At 35.1% G+C, this 26,589-nt stretch overlaps 1 protein-coding gene across 2 annotated transcripts in view; it reads left to right on the top strand.

Annotated features, from left to right (window-relative positions):
* The window catches only part of gcl (germ cell-less), a 79,251-nt gene that overhangs the window by 15,925 nt on the left and 36,737 nt on the right, over positions 1 to 26,589 (top strand). Inside the window, exons 2-7 of one of the 2 annotated variants that reach the window (XM_081772109.1) lie at positions 5,798 to 5,921; positions 9,138 to 9,234; positions 15,276 to 15,427; positions 19,485 to 19,615; positions 22,843 to 23,015; positions 24,413 to 24,484. In XM_081772109.1, the coding sequence (XP_081628235.1) occupies positions 5,798 to 5,921; positions 9,138 to 9,234; positions 15,276 to 15,427; positions 19,485 to 19,615; positions 22,843 to 23,015; positions 24,413 to 24,484 (749 nt within the window). The remainder of the gene's footprint in view (positions 1 to 5,797; positions 5,922 to 9,137; positions 9,235 to 15,275; positions 15,428 to 19,484; positions 19,616 to 22,842; positions 23,016 to 24,412; positions 24,485 to 26,589) is intronic. The other variant, XM_081772116.1, reaches the window with a different exon arrangement.

Below are 26,589 nucleotides of genomic sequence, written 5' to 3'. Positions count from 1 at the left end.
GGTCCTAATGGATGTTGTAGAATTAATCTCACGCCAAGTTTTCTCTTTCCAGTTGCTAAGATCGCATGGCGAAATTGCTAGATATCAGCTCTGAGAACAGCTTTCTTATTCGAAATTCTAAACTTCTTGGATGTTTGCATATCACTGAAAGTCTTAATCCTTAATTGCTGGAGGTGGTCATGGAATTTGGTGGATACCTCATTGAGTTTCATACTGCCTTGTTTAAAATTGTTAAAAGATCCTCTTGTCTTTAGCATTTAGGAGATCTTTTCCAATTTCGGTAGTAGCAACTATGCCAGTCGATAATGACGAGTCTTCTGGACCATCAAAAGGTTCTCCAACTGTTCTCCATTGTATAAAGAAGTGATTGTACATTCTTTTCATCCCTCTATATCCTAGAAGATTCGAGAACAGCATGTGACAAACTGCCTCTTTTTATATCAGTCATCATTCCTAGATTCCTAAGGCATGCACACCTGTACTCTGCAGTTATGTAATACCAGGCCACTGTTCCTGTACGAGGACTATATCCTTTAGCTCCACTGGCGGTTTGAGTGCTTTTTTAACTTTTTCCTCTGTTGCCTGGTCAACTGGAATTCTCGCAAAAGGATTGCTTCTTCCAAACCCTTCAGAGAATCCTCCTCTGGTGAGGTAATCATACAACTGCGGGTAGTCAATTTGCAGCCTAGTCATTTCAAGGTAGTAAACCGATGGAAATCTAGAGTAATTTTGCCTATCATATATAAAACATCATGGAATCAACTCTTTGATCGTAGCGAGATAAAGAAACCAGTTTTCTTCTCTGGAAGCTCTAACTAGGCCAAGAGCAATCTACCTTATCAATATAGCTAATCTAAAATGAAAATAAATTACCATTTTCGTTCCGAAGGAATTACTGGTAGTCCTTGAAGAGATTCAGAATGCAAATACTGGATACATTCTCTAATACACGTTGTAACTTCTCGTGGCACACATCGTCATGAAGTAATTCAATCTGTGTGATAGCGTTGTTAAGGCCTTGGATGGCATTTTGGTTATTTATTTCCATCCATTTAAGAAAGCCTTTCCATGTCCATCTCATCAAAGCTTCGTAGAGCAACTTATGCAGTCTAACTCCCCTGTTATAATTTCTACCCTCCAGTATTGCATGTACCATATTAAAAGACTACTAGTACCGTGAGCTATACAACTTCTTGGTATCCTTTCAGTGAGGGTGAACCAAGTGATGTTTATTGTACTTGGATCCCCAATCTAGGGACGTATATTGTAAGAATGGTGTATTTTTTTTATTACTATGTGCTGTACGCCAGTATGAATATTGTAATGCAAATCTAGAACTGCAGTAAATGATCATATTGAAGGTCGTGTGTCTCTGCGGAAATCAATATCCCCATGTCGCATTCACATTGTATAATAAAAGTCAGATCCACATGTTGACAACGTAAAATTTCGGAGGACTCCCGCTTGGAGTAGTGGCTAAAACGTTTGCCCTAGGTACGCGTGGTCCTGGGCTCGATTCCCGGTGGGGGTTCATCTCAATGAAAAGAGTAGTTAGAATTCCATTGTAATCAGTAGGTCTATATAAATTTTCTAGCCACCATGACATAATCGTGGGAAGCTAAACTCAAGCCAAACAAAATCAAAGTAAAATTTCTAATATTTGAATTCTTAGAAATTTACACCTACTAGCGCATAAAATGAATAATTTCCGTTATTTGTAAAGATACAGTTATGATTCAGGTATCGTTCGAAAGCTCTTGAAATGTGCAATTTTGTTCATTTCATGATGTTTTTATGTAAATATAGCTGTTTCATAGTTATTCGCCATTAAAGGTTGCGATTGAAGTGTGACCATGACATTTCTCCACTTTCAGGCACTATATTTAAAAATGGCGGCAAAGATTAGGAAAGTTTTGCTGTTAAAATATAGGCCTGGAGTATATTATCGACAATAAAGGAAGAATTAAGTTTCTATCTTGAACGATAGTGTAATTATAATCGTTTAAACTTAATTAATAAATTGTAGTAAATAAATAAGTAATTAATTTGCTCAAATTTGGTACTTTAATAGTTTCATTGTGATGATGACAGATTATTAGTACAAACATCATTCTTTCTTGGTTTAGGAAGATTGAAATAACCAAATAACATCATTTATATCCGGGGGGGGGGGGGCTCAGTGGTAGAGCGTTCACCTCCGGTGCTTGGGGTCCCTGGTTTGATTTTAGCTCGCGCCGTTTGGACTTCGTGGTGGACAAACACCGTGCTCGTGGGTTTTCTCGGGGTTCTCCCGTTTCCTTCCGCTTTCTTCATTCCACCATTTCACTCATCTCTCATCATTAACATCTCCTTTACCGTAACCGGCATAACCGTGGGACGTAAAACAAAGATTTCATTTCATTTTTTCATTTCATCATTTATATTCACATATACATGACAATTCCCCTAAAATCTAAGTTAAGGCAGCGACTAGAGGAACGAACATCACTGCATTTGATTACGTATACTGTTGTTTTGGTTTGCTGTGAACTATTTTTTAAATAATTTGGAATTAGTTTGTAATAAAGAAAATAGTTTTAACATACTGTTAATAAAATTAAATAATAACGTTCCCAGCAAACCAAAACATGATATGTAATCAAATACAATTGAGTTCGTTCCTCTAGTCGCTGTCTTAACTTAGATTTTAGGGGAATTGTTATTCTGGCAACACTGTAATTTCTTCAGAGTCATATTTTCTGTTGTAGAATAACATTATCTACAATTGTGGTAAGTTGCATTTTATTATCTCCTTTCACTTATGAATAATCAGAAAGAAGAAAAATGGTAAATTTTGTATTATTTTTAGTAAGGCAGGCTCTTAATCCGATGATCTGTTGAAATAATCTTCAGATCATTGTTGGCGCAATACATTATCCTCACTTCGGTGATTAATTCTAGTTTCGTCCCTATCCACGAATTAATTCTCGATTGATGCATCTGAGCATAAAAGTGTTAATCAAAGTTATGTAAGTATAAGCTTACTGCGATATATTTTGGACGAATTCATTTTTCCATCAATAAACTCTTTACCAATATTCAAGTTCTTGTCACTCCGACGTGATATTATTATATATTTCCATAAACATAACATCGAAACAGAAGTTTGGTTGTAAATTTCTTGTTGTTTGTGTTAAGCGAAACACACAGCTCATGAGTCGGTAAATTAATCTCACAAGTTTATTCTTACGTATATTGTTTGTTTCCATTGCATCTTCAATGATTTTGTGATAATTTCGATTGTTAATGATTTTGTAACACATTATGTTTCAAAAACTTTCGAGGTTTCGATACACAAACAAGAATAAAACTTGAAGATCTCATGAATAAACATAGCCAATGTATCAAATAACTATGTATATATTTCACAGATTAATATAGAAATATCAATAAAAATCGCTTATATATATTGCTGTGTTTTCATCTAGACCAGTGGTTCAGCAGCATGTATACCGACTACGAAGAAAAACTGATAAGAAGTAATAACGTACTAACAGGAACCAATTATATTTATGCTCATATGCTTATTTCAATGTTCAAATGTTCAAACGAGGAAAGAATAGGTGCAGGTAGTAACGCACGGTGGGAACATATTAAACGTTGCTTACAGCAGGCTGCAAAAGAAGCAGTAGGTTACCGCGAACACAAAACTGCTAAGAAACCATGGGTTACAGAGCAGATGTTGCAGAAAATGAGGGAGAGGAAGATGTGGAAACAGGTTGATACAGAAAAGGGCAGAAAGATGTACAGAAAGTTAAATAATGAATTACGAAGAGAAACAGACAGAGAGAGGGAAGACTTTTACAAAAGAAAATGCTAGGACATAGAAGAATTAGAAAGAGTTGGGAAATATGAGAAAATGTACAAGGAGGTGAAATCTATGGAATTTCGGAGGAAACAAGGGGGTATTATGATGGCAGTAGAAAATAAGGATGGGAAGGTAGTCAGCGAGAGAAATGAGGTCATAGGAAGGTGGAAAGAATACGTTGAAGACTTATATGAGAGTAGGGATAGACCATGTAGCCTAAATGTTGAAGTAGAAAATGAAATAGGCGAGGATGATAAAAGGATTTAGTATTCTTAGGGATGAGTTTGAAAAGGCTATATCCGAGATTAGGAATGGAAAGGCAACCGGAATAGATAACATACCAATCGAATTCATTAAAAATATAGGAGACAAGGGAAAGAAAGAATTGTTCCGACTATGCAATGAAATATATGAAACAGGAGAATGGCCAAAAGACTTTCTGAAAACGATCATGATACCGATGGCTAAGAAATCGAACCCAAAGAGATGTGAGGATTATAGAACTATTAGTCTCATATCTCATGCAGCTAAAATTCTGCTCCGAATACTGAACAGAAAGTTATATGAAAGAACAAATAAAGAAGTTGAGGAGGAGCAGTTCGGGTTCAGAAGAGGCAAAGGCACAAGAGATGCAATTGGATTATTAAGGGTGATCGGTGAAAGATTTATAGAAAAAGGGAAAGAAAAGAAAATCAATAAAATGTTAGAAAAAATGAGAAAGGGCTTTAAAGAATATGGGATGAAAATAAATGTTAGAAAGACAAAAGCCATGGTGATTGGAACGAAGGGGTCTGTGTCAAATATAAAAGTAGGAGGGGAGAAAATAGAACAAGTGAATAGTTTTCGATATCTGGGTAGTATTCTTAGTAATAACATGAAGTGCGAACGTGAAATAAAAGCAAGGATAGGAATGGCGAAAGAAACCTTTAGTAGGAAGAAAAGTCTGTTTTGTGGGACCTTGAATAAAGAGTTGAGAAAATGACTCATAAAATGGTTCGTGTGGAGTGTTGTACTGTATGGGGCGGAAACGTGGACATTACGTAAAGGTGACGAAAATCGACTGGAAGCCTTCAAAATGTGGATGTGGAGAAGAATGGAAAGAATTAGTTGGGTCGAGCGGAAAACGAATGAGAGAGTGTTAAAAATGGTGGGTGAGAAAAGAACACTTTTTGATATTATTAGGAAGAGAAAGAGAAACTGGTTGGGACATTGCTTAAGAAGAAATTGTATCATGAGGGACGTCCTAGAGGGCATGGTGGCGGGAAAGAGAGGGAGGGGGCGAAGGAAACTAAAATTAATGGATGATATAAAAACAAAAATCATACGCGAAGACGAAGAAGTTAGCGGAGGACCGTGGAGCATGGAAGCTTCTCAGCTGCGGCAAGTGACCTGCCAATGAAGGCAGAATACCTATGATGATGATGATATGCTTATTAAAAACAAAAGCATTAACAAATTTTAAGGGATGCATATGATAACTGGAACGTAGATAGTTCTGTAACCCAGCTCTGTCAGAGGCAAAATAGTGTGATGGGAAACAGCTTGAGATATCTGATCTTCCATAATGGTTTATACGCCTACGTACTGCATCCGATTCAAGGCTCGGTCGTGATTCAGAGCCCACAGTAATAGTAATTTCAATCAAAACTTCAGTGTTGAATAAGGACACGAAACAGAAACTCAAAACTCAACTGGAAACTGATTAAAATCTGAGAAAATTACCACATATATTTTTGACAATGTACAATTAAAGTCAAATTTTGTGAGTTCGTATGTGCTTTGGAATTTTATACAGAGCTCAGAATTGAGAGCCTTGTTCTTCCGCCTCTTTTAAACTATTTACTCGTTGATGTACTATAACTTATTTATTTATTTATTAGAGTGTAAAATCAAGAAACATTTGAAATAATAGCTTGAGAGGGTAAATCTTATACTTTCAAATCATTTTAGGAGGAAAACTAACAGTACCTCACGCTACATATATAGGACGTTATTCCAAGAAGGAAAGAATTCGGATATCACTGTCGTAGCACTTGGTAAAGAATGGCGTCTACACAAGGTTTACCTTTGTCAGGTATGTAATAAATTACATTTCACTCTTTTGCAATTTAGGCATAGTCCAGATCAATCCAAGCAGGCAAAGAAATAATCCTGCTTTGATAGTCTGAAATGTTACTGAATTTAACAGATTCTTAAAATTGAGAAAAAAGTAAGAAACCATTTTTTTTGTTTTCTCTTTTTCTCCGTTCGAATTTCAACAAAATTTAAAATGCTCTTAACTCTGAACGGCAAGATATTTTGTTGCTTTTTGTATTATTTGAAAGATAATTAATTGTTCATTCAAATGATACCCGCTGTTACATTTTGGAATTATGTGGATGGTTCTAGGATATTGTAACAGGTTCTGTTCGTTTTGGAATAATGTGCCTGGTTCCACATTGTTCTAAAAGCTCTTTCATGATTTGAAAGGTTTCTAGTGAAAAAAATCCAGAAGAATAATAACATTTCACCAGTTCCAGCACCGTTTAATTTATAAATTGATTCCATCACATTAAGAGCATTGGTCCGAGAGTTATTTTTTACAAAACCATTACGAAAAATTCCAGAATTAAAGTGGCAAGTTCTCCTTTCCAGGATATGTAATACCCTTAAGGATATAACTCCTGCGAAATTCTCAGAATTTTTAGGTGTTTCTGAGAGAGAGAGAGAGAGAGAGAGAAACTGCAATCAAGGCATTAGCCACGCAAGTCAAAACATGAAAATTCTTTATAAAACCTGTTAAACTCAAAAGTGGAAGTTGTCCTTTGCAAGGAATATAGTATTTTATGGTACTGATCAACAGTATTTAAGAAAGTACTTTTGAAAAATATTTCTGTATATATATATATATATATATATATATATATATATATATATATATATATATATATATATATATAAAAGATTGCAGCAGGAAAACTTGGACACATATTTCCAAACGGAGGGATATCATTTGAATAAGTAAATTATTATTTCTCAAATAAAACAAAAAGCATCAAAATATCTTAACCGTTCCAGAAATTAAGTATATTTTGCTGAAAATCGGAAATGAGAAATAGTGTGCTGTATCTCGGGCAATCTTTAAAAAAAAAAAAAAAAAAAAATCAAGTTTCCTTTCTTTGCTCTGAATTTTAACATATGTTAAATTCACTAACATCTGAGACTATCAGGGCAATCATCTTGGCTGAATTCATATCGACTATGCTTTTAGCTTTTTATGGATATATAATATCAGTTAGATTTCTTGTAGGAGTTTATGTTACTATATGTGTTGTCTTCACTTACTGTAGTGAAAGAAAATGTATTTGATTTTTGCGTGACGAATAGTACAGTATATGCTATATAATGAAGGCAGGCTGCTTTCATAGGTACTAGTAAACTGTTTCTATTTCATACAAGTTCATTTTATATTGAGCCTATAAATAATTGTTTACTTGAAGACAGAAATTTAAGCTTTTTAAATCAAGTTATTTAGAGGATAAATGAAAACATTAACTCAGTTGGTAGTGTCTGTTCTAGTTTCTGAACGGTTTCGGTTACTTAACGTATGACCTTGTTCACCAGATAAAGTCACTCACAGAAAGATCGAATCACTTTATAAATACATTTTGCAGAGGGTTCAGAATTGGAGTGAGATCTGTTGATTGTTAATACGACGCAAATGAATGAACACAACGAAGCTAAAATACATAGTTCAGTGGCAAATACAACATGCTAAAGTTAATAGTCAAACAATTTATTTTAGTATATTCTAACGGTTACATTCTAAACAGTTTCTTGCATCACTAATTATAATTTTTTGCATAGAAGTTTAAAATGAAGTGTACATGTCATATGAAGGAAAGAATAAGCAAGGCCTAAGAGAAACTTATCATATTGTTAGTGTCTAGAAGAGTCTCACAGTGTTAGTTTATACAGAAGAGTTGTTAACTCGTCAATTCTTTCATAAAGAAATCACCGTAACTTTTTCTACGCAATCATTTTGAACCCTTGCACCAAAAGTGCAAAATGTGTTTATAGTGATTCGACCTTTATATGAGTGACTTAACCTGGAAAACAGAGTCATAGTTTAAGTGATCAAAACCATTTAGGAAGAATCTTACAAACGCAATCCTGGAATTTTTGTTTAGCTTTTCTAATAAGTACTATAATACCTATTTTGTGTGGATGTGGAAATCTTTGTACCAGAACATCCTAATTTACATGAAAGATTGTACTATAACAAAACGTTAGTAAGTAATTAATGAAAATGCTCCACTTCTTGTAGTAAGTAAGCTTTCGAGTAGAATTAAATTATTCAAAAAGTAGTAGGATTACAGAATTATCATCTCGATTCGTGTTTTAAAAATGGAGACGTATTGTTACGTGATACTGTGACATTATTACTAAAGTTTAGCTGAGAAGAAGCTTCCCCAACCAGTACGAGAGAGTCAGCGCCGGTACTCCATCGTTTGTTGGATGGATTGGTGCTGAAACGGGAAACTTTCGACGATGATGCTCTGACGCAAGCTCGAAACAGCCAACTACCGTTAACCCTGTTGCCAATATGACCTTTTCGAAGAAAGAAGACGAAAAACAAATGAGTACGTATATGTATTCAACTACCATGAACATACATAAACAAACCGGGTCAGAAAATAAGAAACGTAGAATCATATGTTACAACAGAAGCTCTGCTAATGCCGAGGTAATCATAAAACTAAACCGGCAACGGTGTTGAACAGAGAGGTGATTCGTTCTTCAGAAGAAGAGAATGAAGTCATTAGATTTGTTAAGGTGTGTTAGCAAATAAATCTCTGAAATCTATTGATTAGTAAAAAAAATCCAGGCAGAGATCAAACTTAACACAAACGGGTTCTGATATTGAGTATGGATCGATATGCACTAATTTTAATGCATATCGATCCGAAGTCTAGTAACATTACTACTGCATATCAACGCGTCCATAACTTTTAAGTAGGAAATAAATAAGTAAGAAGTATCATTTTACACTTAATTTGTTAATTGTTAAGTTTTTCCTCCTCATTTAAAATTTCTTGCTAGAAGGGAAAGTCCTGTGTAACATGAGGCCAATAGACAGTATCTAATTCGTCAACTTTTCCTTGTATATTAATGCCAGTTTTCCTGTCATGTTATGTTTTTGCTCATCTTTAAGAATTATTTTCACAAGTATTTGTATCTTTTTTTTTTTTTTTAAAGGAAATGTATATTCACATTATTCTGTTAGTGTGTTTTATATTATTATTTATAGAGCCCATATTTTGCAAGTATGTTCTCCGGAGCATGGAAGGAAGCACTTCAAGATACTGTACATATTGAAATTGCCGATCCAAATATCAATCTCGAAGGTAGGAATTATTTTATAATTATAAGTTTTTGCAGTGTAAATAATAATGATTCTTGAATGTCATTCTTGTCGAATATGCAATGAAAAAAATTAAATAAATATAAGAAAATCGACGCTAATCTTATGTCAGATTTCCTGCTTTATGAGTTGGCAATTTTTAAGTATAGGTATAGTGGGGATTATATAGTTGTGATTTCTGTTCTATTACTATACTTCATAGGAGCCGCGGTGGCTCAGTGGTAGAGCGTTCACCTCCGATGCTTGAGGTCCCTGGTTTGATCCCAGCTTGCGCCGTGTGGACTTTGTGGTGGACAAACACTGTGCTCGTGGGTTTTCTCGGGGCTCTCCCGTTTCCTCCCACTTTCTTCATTCCACCATTTCATTCATTTCTCATCATCACCGTCTACTTTAGCCTAACCGGCATAACCGTGGGATTTAAAACTCAAAGATTTCATTTCATTTATGCAAAGTATGTCGAAAAAGAAATCGAACTTTCAATTAAAAAAAAAAAGAAAAAAATGTTTCTTGATTTTCTGCTTGCCAGTACCGCGTAGTAGGATTTTTCCCAAGCATTTTAACGGTAGTTGCGTTATCATGCCATGTGTTATTGTGAAACTAGGAGCGTTACAGTGATGGTATGTTTCTTATTTGGCAATTTTGTGGTGGTACGAAAATAAAGATTTTGGAAAAGCATTGTGTATATGCATAAACTTTTGTTTCAAATTGTGCAAGACATTTACAGAGACTGAAAATGTTGCAGTAAGTGCACGGGGAAGAATTTATGATCGAATTTAGTGTTGCGAGTTGTTTCAGCGTTTCAAAGCAAGAACTACTGCCGAAGACGAGGCGAAATATGGACGCCCACCATCAAGTGATGACGTTCACATTGAGAAAGTCGTAATGTTCTACGAAAAAATCGTCGGTTGACTATCCTTGAAATAGCTGAGGAAATAGAAATCACTATATCATCCTGTCATGTGATTTTAGTTGAAAAACTGTAAAATGCATTGTGTTTCTACAAAATTCATCCCACTGTTGCTAACAAATGAACGAAGACAAAAGTTTTTGAAAAACTTAACAACAGCAGGTGACGAGACTTGACTGTGACGTTGAAACGAAGGTATACTCATCCCAAAGGGTGAGGAAACCTTCACCGAGACAAAAGAAGGAAAAAGTCAAAGTCGCTCAAACATTGAAGTGTTGCTTGTGGTGGTCATTATGAATACGTTCCAAGTGGTCAAACCTTCAATAAAGAATATTAGAAGTGATGAGGCGTTTGAAGGAGACTGTTGAAGAAGGGACCGAAAGCTTTCAAAATGTAACATGACAATGCTGCTAGCCATTCGTCACTTCTCAGTTTGGGAGTTTTTAGTAAAGAACAATGCGAGTGTTGTAACCCTAGCCACCTATTTTGAAGGAAGTAAATCTGAATAAATTCGAAAACAGTAAGTACCAATATGTTTAGAAAGTTCTGTTTCTTTCTGGAGAGACCTTGGACGGGGGCCGTTTTATAAGACCGTACCCCCTCACGAGATGACACTCCGATCGCAAGTTTCATTTTGTAGTTGAAGTTGACAAAACATAAATTAACTATGAGAATTCCGATTGCCTTTCGTTTGTTATATTGTTGTTGATAACATTCTAAACCTGATAAGCTTCGTTGTTGTAAACCGAAGTTGACGATATTCGATAAATTTCGATTGTCTTTCGTTGTTTATACTATTGTTGATGACATTCTAAAACGAATCAAATGACTCCTCCATTAACATTTTGTATCCATATAGATTAGAAATCAGCGGTAGTCACATTGTAGGAATTCCAATTTCTGGTATTCATTTACGTACGTTTTTACCTGTCTCCGAAAAAAGTTTGGCTGCGAATTCAGTGTCAACATTTCTATGGCAATGCGATTTTTTAATTTCGTCATATCAACACTCAGTAACTCTAGATCTTTATGTCAAATCATGAGATCTCGCAATAATTTTCTTATTAACATCGAACAACTATGAAGCCATTTGTCTAGGCGTGATGGATGAAATATCTGTAAAAAGGACTCGGTTAAGTAGCTACTACTTCACAGGTAGACAGTTTGCACTTCTTGAATGGTTAATTTAATCATTTTGTGTTTCGATTGTTTTCATTGTTGGAAGCTCTGTGCGTTATAAAAGCTTTATCCTGCTCACCTACCTCTACTAGCCATATTTCTACTCCTTTTCTTTTTAGGTTGTAAAAACAATATATGTAATGGATTACTAGAAAAGAATGAAAATTATTTAAAAACGTACAGCGCGAAAGCCAAGTATTGCGTACAGGAATACCTAGTTCTAATTAAATCAATGTAATTTGATTGATTTGTAATATCTACAAATTGCAACTAAAGAATTGTTTAAAAAAGGAAATTAGTTGTCAAATTCAAAATAATAAATTCTGCTTCATCGTATAGATGTTATTTTTATTCTGGCACTCACAATCCAATATCTCAGTGAGATCTGATAGTATACACTTAAATTTCAATGTTCTTTTAAAAATGTAAAATTAAATGCTATAGATATTTGAAATAAGTACATTAGTTATACAAGTAGATCGTGGGAGAAAAAAAGGAAAAGTAAAATACAATTGGTATACGCAAGTTCATAAATTTACAAAATAACTTATGAAATTAACGTTACGTAGTACGCTTGTTCGATTTCACATCCGTACAAATATCTTTAATGATTTCGTTCATTGCTGGGTTTAGTAAAGGAAGTATTATTTTTTCTCAGTTAACAAAAATAAAATTATGTTTATAAAAGATAATTTAAACATATATATATATATATATTTTTTTTTTTTTTTTGATATATATATATTTAAATATATTATTTTGTAGTAACACAGTATTTGACATTCCAAACTTTGAAGTGATAGGAATGTTTGTCGGAGTAGTTGAAACGGTCTGTGGAATTTACAATAATAAATGCACATAATGCTGCTATTTAGGTAACATTAGCTTGTGTCAAAAATATAATTTGTATACTTTGCAAACTCTTGCATAATGAGAACAAATAACATGTGTAATTTGCATTTTTAAGTGTAGCAAGCTGACAATAATTTTTTATGTTTTTAAGAATAAAAGAATAGTATTGTCCTTGTCATTTAACTACTAAATAGCGTGCAGTTTTACGAGCAGTGGTCTACTTCATAAAATTATTTTACATGACTTTTCTTGCATCAAATAGCACCATAATACGTTCTAAAGTGTTACTTTATTGGCACATATAGATTGATAATATGCATAGAAACTGATATGCTATAAGAAAAGGATTATTCATGAGAAAAGTACGCACCAATCTGTGTTAGATAGTCGCTACAAGCAAGAATTTATCTATTCTCATTCAGGCTAGGGCTAAGCTGGTGGGAGCGCGTACGTAAGAAGCAGGTTACACTGCATTCTAAGTAGAATTGCAGCCTGTTACCTGAGAAATATAAGCTGATTCAAAGAAAACTCAAGACAACTGTAACAGTTTCTTTTTAAAATGAATTTACAAGTTCTGTCAATAGAAGCCTCTAAATTTTATTACTAGTAGTTAACCTAAGGCAATTATTTTTAAGAACAGACCTCTTACATTTACATGCTGCTTAGTACAAATGTAGTTTTCATCCTCAAGATTGGAGTCACATGTGAAATCTATATTGCAAGAAATTCATTTTCAATTATAAATTGTCACAAGAAATTTATCAGACTGCATTTTAATAATACAGCAAAGGAACTTTTCTAAATATTACTTCTTTTACTCACATTACAGTATATTCTTTTGTACCTTTTGTTGGTGATCGTAATTCTGGTATCGATTCCCAGTAGGAGGCACAAAATTTTCGGCGTTGACCCAACATAATGAGACATCAGAGATTTACTGGAATTAGACCTAAGATTTATTGAGCTTCCCTCATGAAATTTAGAAATAACGGTGACGAGAATCGTATGCAGATTATATATTACACACCTCAAAATTGTCAAGCGGGATACTTGCTATAATATGTACTTTATGTGTCTGCGGCTCTGATTTTATCTGCACTTAGCGTTATAAGAATGGATATTTTTCACATGAGTTTTTTAGATGTACTGTGTTTAACACAGATGATTATAGAAATTATTTAATGGATGTAAAAACTCGACCTATTTCCGTAACATGAATAGTGCCTTAACAGACGTGTGGAAATAAGTGTAATGAATGTAATGTGTAATCATTCAGTTCTTTTATAAATGTTACAGTAATTTCTAACCCTCATTTTATCGCACCACTTCTACTTCCTAAGTTCCATTTTTCATATACCGTTAGAATCATCACCTTATGTCTGATATAATCTCTTAATGATCTTGTTAGCTACACTACATAAATGAGCTAGAATCTGGCAGAATATTACTATAAGACAAAACATCTCCAACGAAACACGAGTTGAAACAGTTGCAGCTACCAGTAAAAAGGGTCAATATAAAATTTAGAGGACACGTGAGTTTCGGATCATTATTTGGCATAATTCAGTGTATAAAATACTTGGAGGACCAGATCCACATGATTTTCCCTGACTGCGGGCGTACATAGAAATATCACAACCAAAATAGATGAATCATTATTGAAAATATTTTCTTCTTGATACTAGAATGTCGTAAACTCCCTAATTTTGTATACACAGATATTGTTACTCTCCAACCAGGGATGCCCACATGCGGGTTTTCGGACCTAAGATTGCGCCCAAGTTTTCGAGGGGTTAGTCCTGTGTTTGACTGAATAGGCGCCGTAAACACGGCGTTGATCCTTCGGAGGGCGAGGAAGTTTTTTCTTGGTTCACCGTATTTGAATTAAAACAATGTTACTGAACAAAATATTTCTGAGGATTGACATTTTTAGGTCTTCATTCACAAAATACTACCCTTATAATACTTAGCTTAATTTTGTTTATATATATACTTCAACTTCATCTAAAATATAATTCAAACTTATAATAATTATAGCACTAGTACAAGTATTTACAAACGCAGTTTACTATTACTACCGGTTTTATGCTCGATAATATCTTCAGGACGTGGAAAAACTTGAAATTCGGAAATTTTAAATGTGTTTTAGATGATGTAAAACAATTTAGTAACATGATACTCTCGATTTTGTATCAGTTTGCTATGTAACACTTAAAAAACAAAGAAACTTGTACCGATGCCAATAGATGGGATTAGCATAAACGTCTACTAGAGTAAATGGAAGCTGTACGAGTAGTAACAATCCATTCTACAATCGATTGGCCAACAAAGAACGTTGAAACAGTCGATTAATCAATCAAGTTATCGGAAACAGACCTAGATACCACCAAAATGATTAATTGCCATTACTCATTTAATTTCCATTTACTTTACGATACCTGTTTTGCTTGACGAATTCGTAGAGCAATGATAATGATTCAAATTTAAGAAAGAATTCATCTTACAAATGAAAGGGTTTGTAAGAAATGGAAAGATCACGGATACAGTCGAGTGCTCATTTGGTGTCCAACATGTAGAGGAAAATTTAACAGTAGCAGTATAACGTTACTTCGATGCGGCCAAGTTCCAAGATAAGTAGGTGGCCAACTTCCCGAGTAATAAGTAATATACATCTTATGGGAAAATTCACGTTTTACTAAAATGAGGCCAAGTTAGGTAGGCGGTTAACCTGCTTTTATTGCATCTGGTAACTGTAATACTTTTATTTTACAACTTGACTTAATTGGTCCTGTGACTACTGTCTCCTTTCCTTAAAATGTTTACCACTAAATAACGATGGCATAATATACAACAAAAGGCAAATTCTGACCAAAGCATATATTATGTAATAAATAATGGTTACAATTTCGGCAAAGTATCTTTGCCTTCATCACACACATTATAGAAGGCAAAGATACTTTGCCGAAACTGTAACGCTATTATTTATTAGATAATATAAGCTTTGGTCAGAATTTGCCTTTTATTGTATACAAGAAGTTCCAAAGTTAGGATGAGTGGTATTCTGACATAATATGTTTTAATTTCAGCGTTAACAATAGTGCTCGGAGCGTTATATCAGGATGAATTAGAAGTAGAGCCATCAAGTGTTGTCTCAGTTCTCGCCGCAGCTACGCTTTTTCAGATGGAATCACTAATTGAACAGAGCATTAGCATCATGTTGGAGACTGTTAATATTGAGGTAGGTATATAGTATAAAAGTCGTACATTCAGTATATTTGTCGTTCGGAATGTGCAAAGTGTATATAATTTTTTGCTGTGTTAAAATTAATAGTAGCACAGAAATTAGAATTCTGAAATGAACCGGTTAAATGTTGTCAAAATTATCATTATCTGCTTCCCACAGCTGTTACCTTATTGTGGTATCTATCTTTTCTGTTTATATCAAAGCGTTTCTCCTGTAGTTTTCTAGCCAACAGCCTAAAAGTCATGTTTTTTTTCCCCTTGTCATCTTCGACATTCTAATAAAATTATAGGACTATATTCGAAGCGAGCTGCATTTTGAGTTTCGCTGTGTGTAATTTTATCCATCCTCTCGTTTACTCATATTTTTTTCCTTTTTTTTTTTTTTCTTTCTTCTTACGACACTATTTTCGAAAATCTTTAGTTCTATTACCCCTGCAAGCTAATACCCAAGTTTCGCATTCATACAATATTGTTTGTTGCAATTATTTATGACACAACGTCTTTCACTTGCTGTCAGAAGCACGGTGAGTTGTTATGATCTAGTACAGAGGATTGAACTTAGGACTGCGATATGAAAGATAATCCGAATAACATAAAAGGCTTTCGGTTGAAGAACAATGTGTGAAAAGGGAATTTCGAGTACTATTCAAAAAAGTAAATCAAATATGCACAGAATATCATTACAGATTCATGCATTTCCGCTTAAAGATAGTACTTACTTGCTGTTGTTCCTGAAGTCTGCTGCTCCCATGGGCTGAAGAATATGTAGTTGACACCCTCACTTTAGTTTTGTATCGGACAAAATCAAGATTGCACTCACAGTTAAATTCTAATCTCTAACATGTTTATTGAAAGATCCTGCCGTCCAGCTTTGTTTCTCCATCTGATACTCATGGTCGGTTTTACGGTAGACTTATGTAAAGGATTATGAGAAGAGTCATGGTGGTCGTAAGGATTCCAATTCTGTTTCTAGTACTGAACTTATACAGAATGTGCGTAGCAATAACAGTGAGAAACACAGTACGAAGTGCCCTTTCTTAATCTTGTTTCGACAATTTATCCGTGTGGAACTTTGATGCCGTATCTCCCTTTCCTTAATTATACTTGTAAGTTAGCACTGCATCCAACTTGTTATTCAAAGTTTAAGAAATTTCCAATTTAGTTGTTTCCATAGTTAATGTACGTTTAGGTAATATATGTGCAGATCATTTCGCGTTCGCAAGATTGTTGTTCCCTTTTTTTGGGTTAACCGAACCGAAAATAGTCTCATTGTAGTAAGCTGTCACCCTTCATTTTCGAAATAAATTCGATTTGCGTTCTAGCTAGTTTCAATTTGTCAGAGAACTACTGTACCATATTTAAATATTTTTTTTTTAAATCAAAACTTAATACAACACACACACACACACACACTTATATACTAATAAAGGAAACTCCTAAATAATTCCAGGGCTCATAGCGAGTCACTTTTTTTTTTTTTAACTAAAAGTTACTTTTTTTTTAAGTTGGTCACCAGAAGTTACATTTTTGGGATTTGAAGTGACTTTTTCGTGTGATTTATGTTTAGCATTGACAGTTTTCTAAGAAAAATATAAAAATAAATGAAAAAAGGCAGAAACTTGTTACTCATTATTCTTCTGAAAGCTTCAGTACTTGCTGCCACATGTGAAACAGTCAGCTTTATTCTCACTTCAGCTTTTATTCTTTCTAAAGTGGCCAGTTGGTGGATGCTTAAGCTCTGAAGGTGGGGTTGAGAACCCTTCGGTGTCTATTCTTTCTTCTATCAGAATAGTCTTTTAGTTTTATCTCGTAATAGTTAACGCTCCTCTCAACATTGTGTGTGTGTGTGTGTATAATATATATATATATAGATATATATATATATATATATATATATATAATCATGTCCGTCTTGTGTTATGCTTCTTGTATGTTCTTCTTAAGAGTAGGTGATGAATTTGAATATTTCATGGCTTTGAGAACGCTCAATGCTAAGTTAAATATAATGTCTGGGATGAAGAAATTCGGAAATACGCCAGAACTGGTTTCACTTACTCAGAAGCTTCTTACATCTGCTAAGTCTGCTTATCGTAACTATAAAGCATACTTAGAAAACCTAACAAAGGAGAAAGGTCAAAAAGAAGAAGTAAAGAAGAAAAGATAAAATGAAACAACAAAGAGAGAGGTGATGGAGAAATTGACAAAGTAAAAAAGGGGCATGATGAGATTTTGATCACTTTTTCGTGTGCTTTTGGTCACTTTTCAACTATTTACAAGAGACCATACCACTATGAGCCCTGTAATTCAGTTGCGCTTCGAAAGAATTAAGACAGATCATGATATACAGGGTGGCTCAAAAGTAGGTATACACCCATGCATTGATCAAGTATAACATTCTAGTTTATGGATTTATTTGCTTCGACTGTTCCGGGCTTAAGTTATGAGTAAAAAGACGTTAAGAATAAATAATAAAGAAACTAGATCTATCTGATAATAAGAAATTATGTAAAATATAGTGAGCTGATCAGTATGGGACTGTATACCTACTTTTGGGCCACCCTATATAGCAAAGAGTGGATACCGAAAAATGAGATTTTAAAAATTTGACGTCTAACAAGAAAAATCATTTGCTTTTATCATTGTAATTTGGCGATAAATCATTATTTAGAAAACATTCAAACGTCTCAAATATTTCTATTTGAACATAAGCAGATCTATTAGTAGACGTCTAGAAACTTATTGAAGTTACGAAGGAATGTATGAAAGAAGTCGGGCATAGCTTCTATATTTGAAGGCACCACCTTTCCATTTGAATGGCAGGACTAAAGATAAACTCCAGAAAAATCTCGTGTCAGTTGGTCATTCGCAGAATATAAAGCCTGGACCTCCCGATTGTAAAACGAGAATGGCTGCCACCCCTGTACTTTAGTTTATGATTTCTTATTCCAAATACAGAAATTATTTTGCGAATTACATGTGGCTAGTCAATATAAAAGAATATATAAACATTTTATTCCTAAAACCTAATAGTTAATATCTAGTTCCGTAATTTGCTTATAATTGAAATACATTCTACTATGTATAAAGTGGGATTATTTCAACTTGTATTGGTCATGTTGTTTCTATACTATGTACCAAACAGTAATTGGACACCAATCTGATGAACAGTTAGTTCTGAGTGATGGTCTGTGAGTTAGTGTATTGTATTGTGACTACCTTTGTTGCTAATAATTTCTGTTCTAGTGGCGTAAAGGTAAGTTTTTAGAGAGAGCAAACCTATGAAAATTATATTGTGTTTTGTGAATTGTCTTCATTCAGGAAGATAAATAATTAAAAATAAATAAACTTTTTTTTTTTTTTTTTTTTTTTTTTTTTTTTTTTTTTTTCAAATTTACCAACCTGAAATGTTTGCTCATTATGCCAAACCCTAGAAAAGAGGATTGTGATATTCGATATACGTCTTTACAGTTTTCGTTCTTCTGAGTATGGTAACAAGTTTTTTCTCAACCTCTCAAAGCTTGTAACCTAAAGGAGAGAGAAAGAGATGAAAGAAAGTAGAAAAATTTAGAAAATTAATAAAATTTTGTCTGAAGGAGAGAGGAAGAGAAGAAAGAAAGTAGAAAAATTTAGAAAATTAATAAAATTTTGTAGTATTCTTGTTTTGATTAGATTCTTAAGGTCACGCCTATTTATTGATTGTGTATTATAAATTTTAACTTTCTCACATTGTTAACAAGTGCTTTAGGTCTTCTCTCAATTGGAGTGAGAAATCGTGTTATTGAGATATTTTACTTTTCATGTGAAGTTCTAAGTTCCGATTCTCGAATCTTAAAAAAAAAAAATCCTAAGTTTTTTCTAGTTAGTAAGCAGTATACCGATGTAATATAGATTTGTGGGGTAATTTTATTTTGCAAAAACACTTCTTGAATTTTAAATGCACTTGAATTATCTTTCAAACTCGAGAAATACTCTTTATTACTTTTTTGCATTACTTCTTAAATTTTGGAAACTGTATATATATTATTTTTTTTTTTTTTTTTTTTCCTTTTCAGACGGTGGTAAAATATTATGAAACAGCGTGTGAATATGGTGTTCCTTCTGTGAAGGAGGCCTCTTTAAAATGGCTACGTGTTAATCTTCTTAATGCGATGATAGAATCACCTGCAAAACTCAGAGAGATTAAGTAAGTTCATTTTGTACTAGAAGTTGTACAGTTTGTTAATTTAATGGAATATGTGATAGTTCGTATAAGTTAAACACGCTTATGATAAAGCAATACAGACAAATGTGGCCGCTCGGTTGAAAAGAAACTCGAAACCGTATCTTCAACTTAGTAGGTTTAGTAACCGTTCTTCGTTTTCAAGTCCCAATTACTATAGTGGCCAAATTTTTCATTGTTAGTCTATCTTTTTCTGTTCTTAGTGGTTCAGTAATTACTTGCTTGTAATAATACTCTTTTAAGATCTTGGGTTTTTGGGGTATTTTTTAGAATTTCAGTCAAGCAGCTACTGCATCGTCACTATTTATCCTAGGATCATGGTTCATGCTTCATTTTCTTCAGAATAGAGCAGGCTTTCAAGTGATACCACTTACATACCCATACCATATACCAGAAGAGGGAAAAATTGAGGCGAAAGGGGAAATTACCGGGATTTTTTGTCACACTTTTGGCCCCGTCTGGAACGGCCCTGTGTGAACATAGAGATCTGAAAAAATCTGATAAATACTACTCGGTGGACTGAATGTGTGTACTAAATTTCAAGCTTCTATCTTGAATAGTAAGGGTGGGAAAATATTTATCAATTAATTCCCACAATGCCCCAAAAATTACCGCAAAAGACCCTGATCTCAGGTGAAACAAATCGTGAGACACCCACATTCATCCTATGATAATGGTTCGCCCATCATTCTCTTCAGAGAACCGCCTTTCAAACGGTACCATTCACATGTCTCCCATCATGTATCTGAGGCGGGAAAGTTGCGAAGAAAGGGATTTCTGTTAAAATGTCTCTTTTTAAACTTTTTGCCCCTCTGAACTCCCCTGTTTTAACGCAGAGATCTGAAAAAATCTGATAAATACTACTCGCTGGAATGAATATTTGTGCAAAATTTCAATCTTCTAGGTGCCAAAGTAAGTCCGCCAAAAATATATATACCCACAATACCTCAGATTCCCCTATAAAAAGGGATCTTGGGTAAATATTTCCTGAAACATTCCTAATTACCCTAGGATCATGGCTCGTCCACCATTCTCTTCAGAATAGAACTGCCTTTCAGACGGTACCATGCACATGTCCATCATGTATCGGAGGCGTAAAAATAGTGAAAAAAAAAGTTTTTGTTAAAAAATATCCTTTTTACCTTTTTGCGCCTGTGCTAACTCAGAGATCTAAAAACAATCTGATAAATACTACTCGGCGGACTGAATGTTTGTACAAAATTTCAATCTTCTAGGTGCGAAAGTAAGCTCGCCAAAAAAAAAAAAAAATAATGAATATAGGCCTAATAAAAGAAAATATATTTTTTAAAGTCATGACGTCATCACCTCCTACGTCTCGACGCAGGAAGGCGTGAAACCGTACGTAACGTGTTCTACAATGCCTCTAGTCTTTAAAAAGAAAGAAAAAAATGGCCGAAAAAGCTCAAATAGAAGAGTTAGGACGCAAAGATCCATAATACACCGGTATGATACAAATTAAACCATAAGACCGTTAAAGGGTTAAAGATATTTAACTTTTTAATTAGCTTTTTTATTTTAGTCTATTTTAATGAAAATTCTTCTCTGTTGTCTGATCTAGGAACAAATATTGATATTTTTATGGTAGTGAACGGTATCGTTAAGCAGTCACATGGCGCAAGGATCTTTTTAGTCTTCGTTCTCATTGATTCGGTTTCTTATTCTTTCACCTTCTTGGTCTACCAGTGGACGTGTTACCGCACATACAATTTACATGCGAGCTTGTCCTCTTCTAAGCATCCCAATTTAAATTTTTAGTAACATTATGAGTAGCAGATATTTTAATGTGCTATTACATTTAATCATTATTTAACTATTTGTTGGTGTGTTTCTGTTTCAAATATTTTTTTTACCGTACCGTACCAAAATTATTTTCTTCTCTCTAGCAATGTGTTAGAAATGCAGTGTCTGTCTTTCATACCAGAACATCCACATAGTATCTGCCTTTTATGCTAGAACATCCTCCTCCTGTCATGGTTACTTAAACATCTCGCCATATTTGCTGATACAATCAATGCACTAACATGATACATCCAGACTTCTGTACGAGGTGGTATCAAAAAGTTTCGAAACTAGTTCTGCAACACGCCAACAGAGGACAGCGCAAAACTACACGCACAGGCAGCACCGATCTTCATAAGTCAGTGTGCCAAGAAACATCATCCTGTGTACTGCGGGAGCTGTGCAGCTGGTGCTATTCTAACCAGGAATATTATCACCATGCCTTACTCTGTTCTCAATTCTTACTGTCTTTATTTAGTCAAACAGTTTCATATTGGCACAAATGTTTCAGTGACTTTTATGTAGACTTGGGCCCCAGTAGGTGTAAAAATAATAATAACCGTTGAAGTTTCTATCGAACTGAACGCTTTTGTAGTTGATAAATACAGTATGCTGAGGATATCGGGTAAGTCATACTCGCTTTATCTTTCTATATGTTCTCTCATTACCTGAATTCTGCTTCATGCCTTCCTAAATCCATGCCGTTCTCCTAATCATTAATACTTCTCTTTTTATGTATTATAGTAACAATAACAAATGACCACGTGTTATTGTGGGCAATATTTTGTTCATCCTTCTGCACTTTTCAAATAGAATTTGTCGGAACTCGAAGTCTCCATCAAAATTCTAACATCTCGTATGAGCATTATAGTAAACTACCCACTCCCTTTGTCTTTCCTTCTAGGTAAAGTACCAAACAACGCTGAAACGATAAGTCCAAATACCAGATTTCTTATGTCTAACCTTGAGAGATTCCAAGATATGGACATACGCAGTTCCATGTCGACAATTGTGAAACTACCTGAGGGAAAGAGTAGGGAATCCTGGACAAGAAAACTAGGCTGTGGGACTCGCGATGAGGCAACATCATATCCCCTGATTTCACGTTGTCGGTTGAATGGCTTGAGCCTCTCCGAGCTGTGTGCCAGGAAGTTTAGTACTTCTTTTTCCTCCGATTATTATTATTATTATTATTATTATTATTATTACCACGACCACCACCATCAGGATCACCCGTAGATTTGACGGACCCCCAAACAAATTCAGCTTAATTTCATATTTAAGAAGTCACAAATTAAGAAAACTTTATCGGTGTTATCACTCTCATGAACAACCCTTCTATACTATTACTATTTGTATTGTACTATTATTATTATTATTTCTTTTTCAAGGTGTGATTTGATGGAAGGGTTAGTAAGAGATCCTGATCTCTTTGTTACACAGACTGAGTTTTCATTGTACGAAATGCTAAAGTTGTGGACATTTCTAACTCTTCATCCGACGTGGGATGGATCAAGTCAGGACGCCATGCATTCCTCTCATCGCTACTTCCAAGAAAGGAAAGGTAAGTAGAAATATTTGTAACAGTACTCAAGAAACAAGACATCATAAAATATTAGCTACGAGTGTAATGCCCTAACTAAGCACAAATGTAATATTAACTGAGAGTGCAGTGTTTTGATATCTTCTATATTTAGGTTTCCCAATGCATGTTACAAAATAAACTGGTGGCAACGCGTTTAAGAATACCCCTATACATTATCCTGTTTAAAAGAAATTCGCATCACAATGTATGTGTCCGTAGAAGACATATTTTTCTAGTAGGTTGAAGGTCATCGGATAACATGACGAGTGTAGTTGTGGTGGATCGAACTTCGTGTTTACAATACCTGAACTACGCTTATTGTTCAATTAAATGACTTCAAGCGTGGCCGTAATGTGGAGCTGCGAGAGGCCGGTGGTTATTTGACAAGATTGTTGCCTGAGGCATAATGCATCTGAAACATCGGTATACATGAAAGGCAGAAGGGTTGTAAAACAGATCACCCCATAGTGTCCACATGATGCATTGGGAAACGCTTAAACATAAAGATCGTCCGGATTGCCCAAATTGGCAAGACGCCATTCACCAGTGCAGATACTGACACTATGTGAACTCACGAATACAAAACGAGACGGAAGTAGACCTTTTCCACAATTAGCCCTGACATCTGCTTGTCGTCAATTAATGTCTTCAGTGGTGTCGGGAGAGATGTATGTAGGATTATTGTATTCAGCGGTGAGAGTCGTTTCTATCCGGATGCACTAACGGATGTGTGCATGTCCTTAGACGTACAGGTGAGCAGAAAATCCAGCGTATGTACACACTCACCATACAGTATCACGACATTCTATTATATGGGAAAATAAATACATATTCTGCTCACTTCTAGTCCTCATTTAGAGGAATATAACCGGTACGTCACTCATTTATGGCGTCGTCAATCCTGTCCTCCGACCTTATCTGGATAGTATGCAAAATCCTCGTCTTCCAACAGGATAACGCGCGTCCCCGTATCGTCAAGACAACCCAGTGTGCTCTGCTTCGTATACGCCTTTTACTCCGGCTTGCTTTGTGTTCGGGATTAATTCCTATGGAGCACGTGTGGGACATGGTGCCCGCCAGGTGGTCTTCGTCAACGACAATCATCTTCAAGATTTTTACGACTGGCTGACTGTTCAGAGTGATTACACCTGCGTTTAAGTGAGTCCTATATTTTTTAACAATCTATAGAACATTCCGGGCGCTATCACATACCTTCTTGTGTACAAATTTTGCACTGGATCTGTGATTTTACTGGGTATTCGTAAATGCTTTTCCACAAATATATCAAGGGCGAAAAACAGATATGCATCATTCATTCAGATACGATGCAAGATTGGTTGATTGATGGATTATTAAAGTTTAATGTCCCTTTTCAGAACAGAGGCTATGTGAATCGGGACCTACTGCTTCAGATGGGATCCGAAACACTACTCTGATTGTCATCCACGGTAAGTATTCCTATCGGAAATAGAATTCGGACCACGCTTATGTGTTAGCCATTTGTCCGCGAAGGAGCGGCACGAAGCACGGGTGCATATAATTCAATATAAATGTAGAATATACTTAGTGTGGTTTGTTCAGAATGATGGGAAGCATCGGTTTACACATAGAGTAGTTGGCTGTTGTGTTTCATCTTAATATGTTCTTTGCTGTTACTTATGTAAGATTTAATCTGAGTTATCATTCTTTCCATTGGAATGATATGTTCACTAGATTGTTGGCCATTGGCCTAAGTTATACGAGTCTCGAAATCCAGAATGTACTAATTCATCATAATCTCTCAGCCTCCGTCGAACGTGACAAGATGAAATACAGATTTTTCTTTTTATTTGGAATTCTACAAGGGTATATTCTTGTTTTGAAATCACAATTTATTCCTATTACGTGGGCAGCTGTAGTTAGCTGTGAATTGCGAACAATAATATATAATACTGATATTTTTTTCCGTATAAATTCTTAAGGTTTGCTCTAATTCTTGCATAGGGTTCTCACCGAGCTGGAAATCCAAGAAATCTAGAAAAATCAGGGAATTCAGCTAACTCGTAAAAAGTTACGGAAAAGTCAGGGACTTACAAGTGCGGATTTTTACGTCTCAGAGCCCATATCTCTTTTTGCCTTACCTGGCTATTTTTAGAGGATAATGTATAAAGTAAATTAGTTTGTTTCACAAAACTTCTCTACCTACACATATAGTACATACATGCATAGGAAATTAGGAACTCCCTGGCAGGAAAAACTATAGTTGTTTTTTACATCGTGGAAATTCGTAAATCATGACCTGTAAAACCTTGGAAATGTCAGGGAATTTGTGCTCGCCAAATAAGTGGAAAACCTGTTGCAGGTCATCTCTTGAAATGCATGAATAGAGATTATCATCGTATTTGGAAACAGTGTTGAGGATGTAAAATTGGCGTGTTGGATTTTTTTTTCTTTCTTCAAGTGCTGTACTTCAAAGGATTTCAAGTTGAAAAGACCATTTTAGCCATTTGCTATTATAACGATATATTTTATAGGTCTGTTGTGAAGATACCTGGAGAATAAAAGATTCGCTGAGTAGGTGTGGCGTAAACTTGTGCTGAGGGAAACGAATAGCAGAAATTCGATTTCGAGAGAGTATCAAAATTATTTAGCATACAGATGACACATTGGGTAACAGCAGGTCTCCGATTGCTCAAATACCTGACATAAATCTGATCATACTAAAAGTATAAATCGTTGGAAAATCTTAGGTAATTGTAGATTTGACTTGTTCATTACCTTGTTCCTGATCTTTGTTCCAATGTGAATTGTCGTATTTGAGCAGTCGAAAAAGCCCCGCTATAAAGAGGTAATGTGGACTATATTGTGGAAGCGAAATAAAGACTTCAAGACTTGATGAATCTCCCTCATATTGATTAACTTTGGCAAATCTTAAATTGTTTGAACTAGAAATCGTATCAACCCTGGGCTACGCCCCAAAAGTTTGAAGTGACGGTCAAACTTGCCTGTGCGACACGATCCAATGCTGCGTATAAATAGAATATCTATATTCTTCTATTGTTTTTCGTGTAATTAAGATGACGTCAGCACAGTTAAGGACATTTTAACATATTTGGTCTAGGAATTAATTCGTGCGGGTGGACAAGAGATGGCGCTACGAACGGAGCGTCCCACAGTTCCGTGTATCCACACATGTGTTGCAAACCCCTGTCATCGCGTATCGTTCGTAGTATAGGGCAGTGGATTAAAGCGTCAACAACACCAGTTTGTAGTTAAGTGAACATGGCGCAATTTGTGCCTGATAAAGTGTTTTTGCGGGGTGTCCTGCTGCATTACTTTAACATGCAGAAAAGTGCGACTGAAAGTCATCGTATTTTGGTGGAAGTGTATGGTGACCATGCTCTAGCTGAGCGAACGTGTCAGAAGTGGTTTGCACGGTTTAGAAGTGGTGATTTCGGCTTGGCAGACCAAGAGCGAGCTGGACAGCCAAAAAAATTTCAAGACGAAGAATTGACAGCATTGCTCGAGCAGGATTCGTGTCAAACGCAGGAACAACTTGCAGCAGCATTAGGCG

The sequence above is a fragment of the Thermobia domestica genome, chromosome 1 (genome assembly GCF_964235325.1).
Source record: "Thermobia domestica chromosome 1, izTheDome1.hap1.1, whole genome shotgun sequence".
NCBI lineage: Eukaryota > Metazoa > Arthropoda > Insecta > Zygentoma > Lepismatidae > Thermobia > Thermobia domestica.
This window is presented reverse-complemented; position numbering and strand designations above follow the sequence as displayed.